The sequence below is a fragment of the Equus przewalskii genome, chromosome 2, assembly GCF_037783145.1.
Source record: "Equus przewalskii isolate Varuska chromosome 2, EquPr2, whole genome shotgun sequence".
NCBI classification, from domain to species: domain Eukaryota; kingdom Metazoa; phylum Chordata; class Mammalia; order Perissodactyla; family Equidae; genus Equus; species Equus przewalskii.
Genome location: NC_091832.1, coordinates 54,321,700 through 54,337,255, shown reverse-complemented (window position 1 = coordinate 54,337,255; position 15,556 = coordinate 54,321,700). Strand labels below are relative to the sequence as shown.

Genomic DNA, 15,556 nt, shown 5'->3' with positions numbered 1-15,556 from the left:
CTCATCGGGCCATGCTGGGGCAGTGTCCCACATGCCACGGCTGGAGGGACCCACAACTAAAAATATACAACTATGTACTGGGAGGGCTTCGGGGAGAAAAAGGAAAAATAAAATCTTTAAAAAAACAAAACAAAAACAAAAACAAAAATTTAATGTGCATATAATTCCTTTTGGGCCCACTTTCAACATTGGGTGTTTCTTCTGTCTCCTAAGCTGGCGTAAATGTTTTGTTGACAACCACCTGTGTGGAGAACAGACTTGGCTGTCCAGAACTCACCTTGAGAACATGGTGCTAAGTGAAACAGGCCAGACACGCAAGTACAAATATTGTAGGATTCCACCTACATGAGGCATCTAGAGTAGTCAAATTCATAGTAAGAGAAAGTGGGATGGTGGCTGCCAGGGGCAAGGCGGAGGGAGAAATGGGGAGTTAGTGTTTAATGGGGACAGGTTTCAGTTTGGGGTAATGAAAAAGTTCTGGAGATGAATGGTGGTGATGATCGCACAATACTGTGAATGCACTTAACACCGCTCAACTGTACATTTAAAAATAGTTAAAATAGTGATGTGTATGTTATGTACAAGATCAGATCATAAGCAGATAATCTACATTGGTGTACGGACATGATGATTTTCATATTATGAGAATATTTATTTTGCTGTCTTACCACTGTTATGTGTATATTGCCATCAGAGCAAGCGTCCACTGACAGCCATTTAATTGCTGAAGCTTGTGGGACTTTTCCTATGCCATCACGACACAAAAAAAGCCAGGATAAACCTGGGCAATATATTTCTGATTTACAGCCGCTCTCTCAATTTTGCTTTTCCTTCCTCAGTGTAACCTACTCACTGAGAAAAAAAATAAACTAGGGGCCAGCCCGGTGGCGTAGTGGTTAAGTTCGCATGTTCCACTTTGGCGGCCTGGGGTTTGCCGGTTCCGATCCAGGGTGCAGACCTAGCACCACTTGTCAAGCCGCGCTGTGGCAGGCGTCCCACATATAAAGTAGCGAAAGATGGGCACAGATGTTAGCTCAGGACCAGTCTTCCTTAGCAAAAAAAGAAGAGGATTGGCAGCACATGTTAGCCTATGGCTAATCTTCCTCAAAAAACAGAAAGCTTTCCATTGTAACAGAAAAATAAAAGGTTTTTAAAAAATAAAAATTAAAAATAAACTAATGATTTTCTAGATATTGCTGTTATGCACACTCCCACAATCCTGCCAGGATCAATAATCAGTTTCTGCAAAGCTCTTGGCTTCTTCAGTTTGTAAAACCACTAGCTCACTTTATCACCACTCTAAATGACTAGGTCTGCTTATAAACAACACAAAAAATTTCCATTAAAATAACAGGCCTTTCAAATAGCTGTTCTCCTACAGACTGGCAAAGGAAAGAAAGAGCATTAAGAGAGTATTTCAAATAGGCTGATCCGTTAATGAAGGGGTGTCAAAAGTTGAGCATAATTCATGACAAATGACTGAATTTTCTCTGTTCTTCCTGGATCTCTTCACAAGAAAGATATTTCAATTTAAAAATCAACAAGTAAATGCACGGCACCTGTTTGTACTATCATTTCATTGAATTACAGTTTAATTATCAAGAACTAGGAGAAGCTCTTACTGAAATAATTCTTTTAAAGGGTGAGATTTAAAGTTTAAATAAAGCTTTTAAGAAAATGAATTTAAAAAATTAAAAAACACACCCAGAAAACAAAAACAAAAACAAAAACAACACACCCAGAACCTGTCAATTATATCCTAGCGGGGCACCCCAACTACCCTCTCTTCAAAGCAGACAGGGCACTCAGCTAGACGGACTGTGATGTATCAGGAAATCATGGGATGTCTCAGAAACCAAGATCTTGCACGCTCGAAAAGGATCCTTACGTACTACAGACCCTGAAAGGGAAGACCTGTGGTCTGGGATCTTGTTTCAACATGATTCACATTCACCAGTTAAAAATCAAGAATTCTGTCCGTTCTTTAAGTTCATATGATCTTATCTGAGAGTGGATTTTTGCTCATGTTTTAAAATTAACTTATTTAAAAAAAGGTTTGGGAATTAAGTGACATAAGTATTGTCGCTCTTTAATAAATTTGGAACTTCAAACTTGTTAACTCCAATCATGCTTTGAAATTAAGTACTACTTTCATAATTATGCATAAAATAAACACTGATAGGGTTAAACCCAAATCTAGAAGCAGGAGTGGCTGAAACCAGGTAGTCTCATCTGACAAGGATCTGCAAAGGAAGAAAGGCTCCACTTCAGTCCAGTCATGCTCTCATTCACGCCAGAACATCTGCTGCCCTAGGTCCCTATTAGAAGACCTGGAGAAATGAAAGTCAGCAAGAGATTAGAAGAAAATAATTAAGCTGGAAATGAAGACATGTGGCACATGAATCTAACTGTGGGCAGAAAAATTCAGCATTAGGATTTGGGGAGGCATAAAGGGACCAAAATTGTGGGAGTTGGCACTCACATTAAAAGCAAACACTCCTTTATTTTGGTAGATTATTAAATTGTCAAAGTTAACAAAGTGTGTGTGTGTACACGTACATGTGCAAATATTGAGTGTGACTCAAGAGTCAACAGCACAGAAAGTTTGACCAGGAGAGTCCTGGATTTTAATGGCCTATCCCTTGTAGAAAGGCGTTTTTCTGGGCCCTGAACTCTTCTGAGAGTTGTGTGCTCGGGTTACTTCTAGCTCATATTCTGTTCGAAGAATAAGAACCGTGGGGTTTTTTTTTACTCACCTCTTGATAAATCCTAAAATGTTTCTCTCACTCTTTCCTAATTCCCCATTTTGCGTGTGAGCTAACTGTGAAATAATATCAACTTTGCTCTTTCCAAACAAAGTGCTGACATGCTATGCTGCCCAACGTCGGTGTCAAAGGAAAAGCGCTGACCTGACCTAAAATAAACTGAGAGGCATCAGCCTGGGAGCAGGATTTCTGTAGCTGACAGTTAGCAGCTCTGGCACTGGGAAAGGAACCTGCTAGGCTCAGTATTTTTCAAACTCTGTGCCCATGATGAGATAGCAACCCTGTACAACTATACATAAATAGAATTAAAGATACATAAAAAAGCTATGTACCTCAAACAAAAATATGTACCTGAAACAAAAGTTTTCTAAAACAATACTTACCGTGGCATTCCATTTTCTTTTCTATTTTTCAGTTTCGTTTTTTAAAAAAATATTGCATTGTATTGATACAATTGTACTGATTTCATGACGTACAACTGGGGTGGTGAGAATCACAGTTTAAAAACTGCTACTCTGTTCTATCCATTTTACAATGAAGGAAAGAATCAAGTGGAAGTGGGGAGACTCTTTAGTTGTGGGATTTTGGCATTCACACTAAAGGGAAAGGAAGCACCACAGGTCCCTCCCTGAAAGAGACAGCCAACTACAGCAGGGCCACTGTATTGCCAGGCTGCCGAGCTGGCGGGACGCGAGCTGGAAGGCTGGAGAGGCACCACGTTGAGTGTGACTGCACCTCTGCGCCTTTATCCCTGAGTTGGCTGGTGGGAAATACGGTCAATGGACATACTGTTTTACTTGAACATTGAGGTCGGAGAATTTGCTTTCAAATCTAAGAACAGCTGTCAAAGAGAAAGCAAACTAGGTCTCGAGAGAGTAGGGAGCAGATAATGGGAGCCGACACCACAACACACACTTAGTAGACAGTTCAAATTAAAAATTTAATGAGAAGCCATACCTTTTTAGATTTATTTTGGAGGGTATATCCTCTGTACCAACCTGTCAAGGTATAAGAGAACACAAAATCCTTTATGTTATCTAGGATAATATAAAGATATTAGCAATATACATCTTCATATTCTCTTGGAATACTAGGATGGAATCCAAGAGACAATTAGCAGACAATATACTAGAACATGCACATTTTGGCTTATTACACACTAAAAGTCTAGATCTCTTTTAGAGCTTTCAAAAATGACAGGTTTAGGAAGCATAATTCTGTGAGGAAAATAAAGCTTAAGGATTTAAAATTTACTTAGACCCACACTTCATCTCTACTCCCTCGGAGAAAGGATAGAACAAAAAAACAAGAGAGAAAGCAGCTCAAGCTCTTAACATTTTCATACCTCACATCATTCAGTAAGTGTTTTTGCATAAATGAATATGGACTTTCATCCACATATATACATTCTACAGGTCACTTTATACTATTAAAGTAGACATTTTAAAAGAATTTATATATTCTCTCTCTCTTTTCTAAGTTCAAGGTTAAGAACTACTATTCTGGAACAATTTTGAATTGGAATAGCAAATCTCATATATATCAATATTTGTACCTAAAAAAAAGGAAACAAATAATAAAACAACATTGTAAACAATTCTTGGTGGTGCTAAAAGCACTGCCCCAACATAAGAAGATGGTATGTGTTTCCTTATGAGGCTTTTAGTAAAGGCTTTAATTTCCTTTTAAAAATTCCAATAAATACATATACCTATGAATGTTTTCCCACCCTTTACCTTGTGAAGGAGTAAATAATTTAATCTGTCCATAAACAGATGTTTTCTATTAAATATTTATTGAACACTTACTATAGGTAATTCACTGTAAGAATTGTCTTCATTCCCCAATGCCCCTAGGCATTAATGTGGTCGTCTTGCCTAAGTAAACCCTGTGGTAAGTGGTACAAACATATAAAGGAGCCATATACACATAGTGAATGCATGCAAACTATAATTAAAACTTCAGACATCTGCCAGTAGGGTTCTAGAACTCTCTTGTAATTTGTGCTATATGAAATCATCCAGAAAATAGACATACAATCTATTTTGGACATGTTTCAAGAAGAAAGTTGAATTTACCTTCACTGGACATGGATTTAATAATATTTTCACCAATTTTAAATTCTCAGTATTCAAAAATTTAAAGGATTTTTCTACTTTTTACATGGAGGAATAGAGTATTATGCTGTGGAATTGTTACAGGTTTCATCAAGGCCCATGGTTGAGAAAAAGATATTTGCACAGGAAACACTGCTGCCAATCGAGGGTGGCAAAGGGCACAAGAGAGCCAGGTGTAAGAACACCAAGCTGAACATTTCCCCCCCAGCTCTCAAGAGTCTTTACCACCTGTATGCACTTGCTTGGTCCTGTAAACACCTGAAAATGGCTTTTGCATGAACGAATGGCTTCAACTTCATCCTGAGATGGGGGAAAGGGAGGCAAGCTGAGAAATAATACTTTAGTCTCTTCCAAGTGGTTTTCTTCTCTCTATGTCCTATAAAACCGAGATGTTACAATAAAGACTTTGCTCCACTTTCAGAGAGGAATTTATCTTAGTTTTGTAAAGAGTATTTTTTGCACAGCCATTCATCACAGAATTATGCTTCCTAAACTTGTCATTTTTGAAAACTTTTTTTACCTCCTAAGTCTTCTCTAGAACTGTAGTGTGTATGGTGTAGTATAGCCCCTATCTAAGGGCACAAAATGACCACGCTGAATTTGTCCAAGTGAATGTTCATGGTCCTTGGCACTAGGTAGTAGCAGAAGACCGTCTATTTCCGGAGTTTTAATCATAGACTATTGGGACTCCATAAATTCAAATGCCCGTAAATGCAAGGGATATGCTAATAGTTCAAGGGTCTGTTTGCTCATTTCCACATTACAAACTGGGGTTGCGATACAAGCAAGAATGCGATTTTCCTATTAATCCTAATATTTAAAGCAAGATAATTGTAGTTAAATATGGTATGCTATCAGGCTTCTGAATGCATCATGATGCAAAGAGGTGGTGAAGGGTCTATCAACAAGCAGCTATAATCAGTGAGTAGTGTGAACTGATGGAAATCGCAGATGCTTTCTTAAGTTAGTTCATTATTAAAACGAAGGGACTGGAGGGAGGTTAGTCCAGAGGGCAAGTCTTACCTACATTTAGGTGAAATGAAAGTCTCAAAAAAACTTATAGCAACCATGGTGGACATCAAAAGTGACTCTATGCTAAGGGTTGTTCTTCCATTAGGGAAATGCGCCATTTCTGTTTTCATGGGACTGTCCCAAACCAGAATAAAAATCTGTCCCCTACGATTTGAAAACATCAGAGTTCCTAATTCCTGCTTTCTTTCTGTAGTTTCTCAGATAATCTCCCCCAGTCAGGACTCCATCATGTGCTCCATTTCACCTTGCCTGTCCAAATGTATCTCGGGCTACTGCACACTTTTTGGCTCCACACAACAGGTCCTTTACTCAGTTCTTCTCCCCTCTACCTGCAGCATTTGACAAAGATTTGTTAAGCACTAGTTTAGGCACCATGGGTGTAGCAGAGAGCAGGAGTTATCGTGAAGATTACACTCTAATGTAAAAAAAGAGAAGACATAAATAATATGATCTCAGATAATAACAGTGCTAGGAAGAAGTGCTCAAGGAGAGTAACACGGCAGAGAATGACTGGTAACACGGGACATTACTTTAGATGAGGTAATCAAGAATCCTCTGGCCCAGTGGTTAAAATTCTGCGCACTCCACTTCAGCAGCCCAGTTTCGCGGGCTCAGATCCCAGGTGTGGACCTACCCCACTCATTGGCCATGCTACAGAGGCATCCCACATACAAAAAGTAGAGGAAGACTGGCACAGATGTTAGCTCAGTGCTAATCTTCCTCGCCAATAATAATAATAATAATAATAATAATCACTCTGAGAGGCTAAACAGAACCAGTCACGAGAGGACAGAAGGCAATAAGAAGGTGGTTAGAGATAGGCATGATTCTCAACCCTGACTGACCATTAGATTCACCAGGGAACTTTTTTTTTTAAAGATTTTACTTTTCCTTTTTCTCCCAAAGCCTCCCGGTACATAGTTTTTTAGTTGTGAGTCCTTCTAGTTGTGGCATGTGGGACACTGCCTCAACATCGCCTGATGAGTGGTGCCATGTCTGTGCCCAGGATTCCAACTGGGGAAATCCTGGGCCACTGGAGCAGAGCGCGCGAACTTAACCACTCAGCCACAGGGCCGGCCCCACCAGGGAACTTTTAAAAATACTGATGCCTGGGCCACATCCCCAAACATTCTGATTTAATGGGACCCGGGTGGAGCCCAGACTTAGTGCTTCTAAAAAGTTCCTCTGGTGACGCTAGCGTGCAGCCAGGACTGATTACCACATACACAGGTATTATACACCATGGAGGAATTTGGATTTTATTCTTAGCACAATGGGAAGCCACTGGAGGATTCTAAATGAGATCACACCTGGTGCTTTTCAAAGATCATGCTGGCTGCTCTATGTAAAAGGACGGTGGGAGGTGAGACATCGTGGAAAGAGGAACATCAGTGAGGAGACTAGTAGGTGCAGCGAAAATGGGGTGAGATGAAAAGATGCAGGACATATTCTGAATCAACAGGAGTTGCTCATGAGTTAGCTGGGAACAGCCATGAATAGGGAGAGGAAAGGCAAAGAGTCAAGGGCATTTAGATCTTGAGCTTAAGCAAATGAGTGGACAGTATTACTGTCTATATAGGAAGATTGAAAAAAAGAAGACATTGGGGAATGGGAGACAGAACAAAGAGACATATCCTGGCCCTTCTGCTTCCCTTCCTGAATGACAGAGCTCTGAGCCATTAGGCAGCACAGGGCAACTTAGGCATTTGCAAAGGTGGCGAGGGAGGGAGGGCAGCCACACATGGAGCATCAGAGCCTAAGCGGGGCAAGGAGAAGAGCATCCACACATGGGACTTAGGGATGGGGGATGGTGGACTGACATGGGCGATCAGAGCAAGAACAGGCTGAGGAGGATGTCCACGTGGGAGAAGGTGTGGTAATGAAGATGGAGATTGGTTCCGTACTGGGGAATTGACCAAATAAATAAATATACCAGGAATATTGGAAGCCAGGTTTCTCACTGTCATAGAAGGGAGTTGTAAGCACAGAAAGGGAAAAACTAGAATGAACTCTGTGATGCTGGACTGGAATCGACAGTATCCACGTTTGCTCAGAACTTTTAAAATACATAGGTCAAAATTAATAAAGATGTTTATCTATATTTATGCACACATGCAAATCATCCCCAGTTCTTATTCTTCTGATGCTGATACAGATGATGGAGATCTCAGAAAAGGAGCTATGTAATTGGCATGGAGTGCAACCAGTCCAAAATGAAGCAGCAGGACAGAGGAATCCGTGAGGAACAAATCCAAGACAGAAAATGGAAGCGAGAAATCAGCTAATTTGTCTGAATATATTAGGAGGTAAAGAGTTCTGTCAGAAAGTCTAGATACGAAACAGAGGTAGGTCCATAGAGAACCAAGAAAAAAAGAACATATACCTCTAGAAAAACATATTCTTTGATAGGAAATGTAATCAAAGTATATTCCACAGCCTCTGCTGCTTATACTACATAAGCATAATAATTTAAATAATAACTATCAAAAAACAAAAAAAAATTATGTTTCTATATTGATCTGTGTTAGATATGTATAGATCTGTATAGAAGCACAGCTATTTAGAAGTGAAAAGGTAGGGGCTAGCCCTGTGGCCGAGTGGTTAAGTTCGCACGCTCCGCTTTGGCAGCCCAGGGTTTCGCCGGTTCGGATCCTGGGCACGGACATGTCACCACTCATCAGGCCATGCTGAGGCGGCATCCCACATGCCACAACTAGAAGAACCCACAACCAAAATATACAACTATGTACTGGGGGGCTTTGGGAAGAAAAAGGAAAAATTTAAAAAATCTAAAAAAAAAAAAAGAAATGAAAAGGTATATACCACAAAAATTGACGGAATTGAAAGTGAAATCAGAAACCAAAAGGAGCTAGGAAGCGACTGCTGTTTTTCCTTATAAACTTTGTAAAAATGATTTGACCTTTAAAATTATGTACATTTATGACATGATAAGAATAAAAATTTTTAAAAGTGCAGCTGATAAATCCGGGTAAGCCAGGACTAGACAAAGGCAAAATTATAGGGAAAGAAAACAGATCAGTAGTTGCCAAGAGCTGAGGGTGGCGTGGGGTTGATTACAAAGGGACAAGGGAGAATGTTGGGGAACTGACAGAATTGTTCTTTATCTTGGTGGTGGTGGTGTTTCATGACTGTGTGTATTTGTCAAAACCTGCAGTACTATACACTAAATAACGTGAATTTTAGTCAATGTAAATTACATTAAAAAAAAGACATCAGGGTCCTGGCCTGGTGGCATAGTGGTTAAGTTCCTGTGCTCTCCTGCCACAGCCCGGTGTTCGCAGGTTTGGACCCCAGGCATGGACCTACACACTGCTCATCTAGCCATGCTGTGGCAGCGTTCTATATACAAAATAGTGGAAGACTGGCACAGATGTTAGCTAAGGGACAATTTTCCTCAAACAAAGAGAGGAAGGTTGTAAACAGATGTTAGCTCGGGGGCAATCTCCCTCACCAAAAAAAAAAAAGACGACATTAGATAGTACTACATACCCACTAGAATGGCTAAAGTTAAAAAGACTGACTGAACCAAGTGTTGTAAGGATATGGGCCAACTGGAACTCTCTTACATTGCAGGCAGCTTCTTACAAAGTTAAACATACACATGACCTATGACCTGGCAATAGACCCACTCCTAAGGATTTACTCACGAGCAGTGAAAACCTACATCCATAAAAAATACTTCACAAGAATGTTTATCAAAGCTTCATTCTTAATAGCCAAAAACTGAAACCCATTGAAATGGACATCAATAGGAGTGTCAACAAACAAATCAAAATGTTTCCATATAATAGAGTATTACTTGGCAATAAAAAGGACCGAATTACTGTATATGCAATATCATGGATGAACCTAAAAAATACTATGTTGAATGAAAGAATCCAAACACAACAGATATAAGTAATTCTATTTACACAGGCGCACTAATCAATGGTGATCTAAATTCAAACAGTAGTTGTTTTTGGGGGGGTGAGAACTGTGTGGAAGAAGACAACAGGGAACTTTCCGGGGCAGTGGAAATGTTCTATATCTTGACTGGAGTATTAGGTACATGGGGTGCACTCATTTGTTAAAATTCATTGAATTGTATATCTAAGATAAGTAGATATTCCACTGCATATAAATTTTATTACAATTGTGAAGAACCATACAAAAATTTACACCATCAAATGAACATTACAAAGTAACCACTTCAAAGTGCCATACAATTCAACGATAATAGCATTCTCAAATATTATTTGCTATCTTTGTCTGAAACTGCCTGTGAAACCAGTTTGAGTCGTGTATCACAGAACCATCTGTCCATTACTTTTACCTCGTACTGCACCTCCCCAAAGACATCATTTATTTGAATTACTCACTTCATGCTCCAAAACTGATTCTGAATGAATTTTGCTATTTCCAAAAGTTCAATCACAGATTGGAAATTCATTTATTCATTTAAAGAGAGATGCTAGGAGAGCGTGATATATAACATCTCCTCCTTCTTAGTCTTATAATGAGAAGTGAAAAACACAAACATCTAAACACACAAGCAAATAAAGTAATTTCACATAAGGCTAAAATTTATGAAAGAATCAAGGAGGGTAATGTGGGAAAGGGACAAGTAGGGGTGTGGCTACTTTAGAAAGTGTGGTTAGAAAATTCTCCCTGAGGGGGTCCACAGGAGCTCAGGAGTTATATTACTAATGTGGCCATTCATTTATTATACATAAAAACACGTATTGAACACCCGTGCCAGACACTATCTTCAAGGAAGAAGGAAACAGATCCATAAACAAATACAAAAGGGCCTTTAATGGTAATGCTTGGAGACAGTGGCACACAAAAGGAAGGTTATGAATATGCTAAAGACTCAGAAGGCAATTACTGAAGGGGACTCTGAAGATCTTTTGAACCATAAAAGCATCATCTAGATGTGGAAGTTATGAGTGTTTTATAAAATCTCTCATAATTTTGCAGTCCCAAGATAAATTAGTTTCCTCTCCCCCTAGATCAATAAACTATTTCTTATTGTAGTAAAATATACATAACATAAAACTTACCATTTTAACCATTTTTAAGTGTACAGTTCAGTGGCATTAAGTACATTCACACTGATGTACAACCATAAATAATTTTTGACCTCCCAGGAATTAAAGACAAGAAACAGACAGGGAGCCGTGGTCTCTCTGCATCCTCATTGCATGTGTCGTATGGGGGGCCGGGGGCGTTCCACAGAGGAGGAGCAGGTGCTAAATCCTGTTGTTTTCCTTTAAGAGTCACAGGACAGGCCTGGTAGCTTGCTGGGTAAAGCACAGCTAATTAGGCCAAGGTCAAATGTTCCATCCCCTGTGGGCCAGGTAGACTAGACCAGAGCCTGCCCTTCTCAAAGAGATGCCTGCGGTCCCTTCCTCCAGGGAAGCCGATAAGCAGCGACTGCTGGAGCAAACCCCTCCCAGGACAGACAGGAAAGGATCTGGTTGCAGGACCTTTGTCCATGGGCAGCACAGAGCCTCAGGATTCAGGACTGACCGTCTCCCTGGGGCTTTGAAAATCAGCTCAAAGGCAGAAAGTAAAAGGATGCCAAAGTGAAAGGATGCAAAGTCGGTAAAAGATGATTCTATTCTTTTGTACCTTTCTGTGAGACAAGTCAGTCTTCCCAGTTAATTATCTTCACTCAGTTTTGTGCCTTTGAGACAGGCAGACAGTAGACGTTGGAACTTCGAGCTCCAAAGGAACTCAGAGTTCACCGAATCTAACACTCTCACTTAAAAAAGAGGAAACATAGGCAAGAAATTTAAAAAGCTGGCCAAAGTCAACCAGTGACTCACTGTTGAAGCTGGGGGGGCAACCCAGGTCTCCTTCCTCCCAGTTCCCCCTGCTCTCTCCCCTCTGCCACTCCCCTCCACGGCCGTGCTGCGGGGACAGTGAACAGGACCCTTGCTCAGGGCAGGGGAGCTTGGCCACGGAATCCTATCAATATAAAAAACGCATGCACAAGCATGCCAGTAAGTGGGAAAGAAAGAGATGTGGTTTCCATCTTTCACTTTACTTCTTGAATGAACAAGAAAGAGACCTGTCTGTGGTGCCTGGCACATCACAGGCATTCAGTAAACTTTTAATGAATCTATTAATGAGGAAGAGAAGGTCTCCTTGAGCTAGTGGCCATGGACAGAACAGACGGATGCGAGGAGTGCATGATAAAATCGGCACCTTCAAGCCGCGGTCTGAGTGTGAGGTCCGAGAGACCCTTCTTCTGTCTCCCTGGGATCCCACAGCCAGTGGGCAGAGCTGGGCGGGGCCCGAGCACATGCCTAGGAGGCCAGAATGTCCAGAAGAGAAGAGGCACTCCTGCTTATGAAGAGAACCCCTTAAATCAAAAGGCCTGGGTCTCCATCCTGGTTTTCTGCTTATCGGTTCCGTGGGACTCCATTTCTTCAATTATTAATTTAAAGTAATCAAGGCTTTGATCTCTTAAATTTCTTTCCACAAAACACTCTATTTTTTTTTTTTTCATTTCATTACCTCATAAAATCTAACTCCATAGCTAAAAATACCGAGGTTTCTTCTGGCTGCCAACAATAGATGGGAATGTCAGAGACTTCTACTTTCAACCAGCAAACACCCTTAGACAGGCAGAGGGACCTGGTCCAGGTGGTGGTGGGGAGGAGCGGATCCAAATCACAGCTGACAGAACAGAACGGGGAGACGACACATGCAAACGTCCACTGCAAAACCAGGAAAGCTCTCTGTGAACTCAGATACCCTGAAGCTCGGTGGGAGGAGGAAATAACATTTCCTCTAGTCTAATCAACATCATCACCTGGCTTGCCAATTCCCTTCTCATTTTCTGAATGTGGCTTTTTCTTTCCTTTTTAAAGCAAAGTAACCCTGCCAGCAGTTAGTCCTTCTTGCTATTGGCTCTAATTTCCCTCTCCTGTGATGCGTTTCTCTAACTTACCCAACCAGCTCAAGGAAGCTGAAATGATAAGATGCAGCACACAGTTTTATCAGTGGTAGCAATGAATTTGCTGCGACTCAATTCTTATACTGGTTTTGTTACCATCAGCACCAAGTTGCAGGATGGATGAAAAAGGGGTGAGGGTTCTGAGTGAGGAATCAATTAACCAAGCAAGATATATTTCAAGAGGCCCACTTTTATAAAGCACTCTGCTAGGCTCTGTGGGAGTCTGAGAGTATAATAAACCCCAACAGCTGATCTCAAAGACTTTCTAATCTGCTTGCTAGTGGAACAGAGAGACACAGGTGAGAGGAAGACACAAACCTGCATGTCCAGCTTGCCAGGATTTCTGGAATTTCAGTGCAGGCTGCTCTTTTCATGAAACCACCTAAGCTTCCTGAGAAGGACACGGAGATTAGAGGAGAGATAAAGGCTGCCTTGACTTCTGAAGGGGCAGAGGAGACCCCCATAAGATAGGAAACTAATAGCATGCAGAGGTGCTGGAAATATGTGTGCCTTAGCTCAGACAACGAGTCAGGTGAAGTGAGGAACGCGCTCCAATGTGACTGACACTGCACTGTCCCTGAGACCCACTCGGTCACTAAGAAACTTGCTTCGAGTTCCTCAATGGACTGCCTCCTAAAAATGAAAGAGCAAGGCTATACTTTCAGACTCTAAACGTGAACCACGGGGTCCCACTTTGAGGACCCAGACAGTCAGGGGTGAGACGCTGTGAGGGGCATGACAGATCAGCAGTGTCAGAAGAGGAGGTGGAGCCCAGTAGCAGCGCCAGCATAAGAGGCCTAGTGGCAAAAGACAAGAAGCAAGAGCGAGAATACAAAGCACATGGGACCTCCCGAGAGTGTCACAGCCAAAGGCTGGGTTCAACACCCACAGGCAGGAGGGACCACTGGGGACATGAGCTGTACATTCACTGCCACAGACACACAGGGAGGGAGAGCCTGTTATACGCAGGGAAGTCGGAGACCCCTCCAGAGACCTCTCTGCTTATGTTCCCTCCCTGGCCCACCTGCCACACCTCAGGCGGTTGCACAAACCGTCAGGAATGGTGGCCCTCTGCCTCAGCAATTCTTCCCCGGAGTGTGTGGGAAGCAGGAGGGGCGCCAGTCTCTCTGGGTGGGGGATGATTCTGCCACACTCCCTGAGAACAGACGTGCCTACCTGCTCAGAGCGAGTCAGCCGTTGAAAATGGGCGGCAGGCGCGGTGTGGAGGGCAGACGAGGCAGCGGGCGCTAGGGTGAAGCGGGCCCAAGCGCACCGTGTGCTCAGGGGCGGCAGGGAGCCTCCAAGCCAGAGCGGAGTTTGGGTGGAAGAGCCAGGGAGGGAAGCAAGTTTAGAAAGAGCCCCCCAACACAGACACATCTGGGGTGTGGGAAACTTGTCTCACAGCTATTTGAAAAGAGAAAGAGCCTCACTTCCTTTGGAAAATTGTACGTTACATCCAAAGTAGAAGTGTCACTTCCTGAAAGGCCTTGGGTTGTGGAAAGAACGCTCTCCTCGGATTCACGAAGGGAATCAGCTCTACCATTTGTGAACGTCTTCCAGTTTCTCACCCCCGACTCTCATGTTCATTAAACTAGCATTAGTAACGCTGATCTCCCAGGATTGTAAGAACTGAGCTGAGTCTATCAAAGCCTAGCTCAACGCCTGGCACAGAGCGGCGTGTAGAATGCCAGAAATATCTGAACCCGAGGGTACTCAATGCCACAATCCAATCCACAATGCTCCTTCTCTCAGGGCCATCGTCTGATTCCCATGCTGACAACAGAAGGAGACTCTATTTGGAATTCTCTTGCATTTGTTTTCTGAAGCATGTGTCTATGCTCCCTAGAAAAAGGAGCAGAACCTCTCTGAATTGTTCTTAAATTACTGACAATGAAGGAAGCTGAAGTATAGACATGAGCAGCCGGAATGCCACGCTGGGAGGAGGCTCCGCTCCAGAGCTCCAGAAGATGTACTTTTATTGTCTGACAGAATAAATTTCCTGCCCCAAGAAATGGTATAAAAGATGACTTTAAGGGAAAGAGAAGAAGAAGAAGTAGAAGAAACAACTTGGGTGATAGGAAAACCACATGACAGCGGCTAGAATAATGGAGAAACGTGGTGCTGGATGACCCAGGGCCTGAGCAGGACTGAATGCAGCCAAAATGGACTCAAGGGCGACCAAAATAGGTTATTCTAAGGCCTGACGTAACATTCAGTGCTCAATGAATCTGACAATAAGACTAATTAAAAAAAAATTCTTCCTCCAAACCCCTCCCATTTCTTCAAGTCCAACTACAATATCAGATTCTTAAACTTGCATGGTGAAAACTAAGCAAGCGTTCAAGGTTAGGAATTTAGTGTTAATTGTTCCTGCCAATGAGAGGATGGACAAAATTGCTAGACATAGTTGTTTAAAACCTTATATTCCTATTGTCAAATTCAAATGCATACACCTTTAACATTCTTGTTCAGATGACAAGTTTTGGGGACACATACACAGAATATAAGGGTTAGACTAAGACTCTTTGTTTAACAAGAAGTCTTTCCTGTCTTGCCCTGTCCACATCTCTTTGTAGTCTGAGTTCCAACTGGAGGAGAGGCAAGCAAAAGGACCGTCGTTCTCACGGGCTTGTAAGACTCATCTGCAGCACACGAGTTTTTCAGGCAGCATGTTT

At 41.9% G+C, this 15,556-nt stretch overlaps 1 protein-coding gene across 3 annotated transcripts in view; it reads right to left on the bottom strand.

Annotated features, from left to right (window-relative positions):
- Positions 1 to 15,556, bottom strand: part of DOCK5 (dedicator of cytokinesis 5) — a 203,587-nt gene that overhangs the window by 125,423 nt on the left and 62,608 nt on the right. For all 3 annotated transcript variants that reach the window (XM_070607172.1, XM_070607174.1, XM_070607178.1), the window contains exon 3: positions 3,723 to 3,763. In XM_070607172.1, coding sequence (XP_070463273.1) covers positions 3,723 to 3,763 — 41 coding nt within the window. The remainder of the gene's footprint in view (positions 1 to 3,722; positions 3,764 to 15,556) is intronic.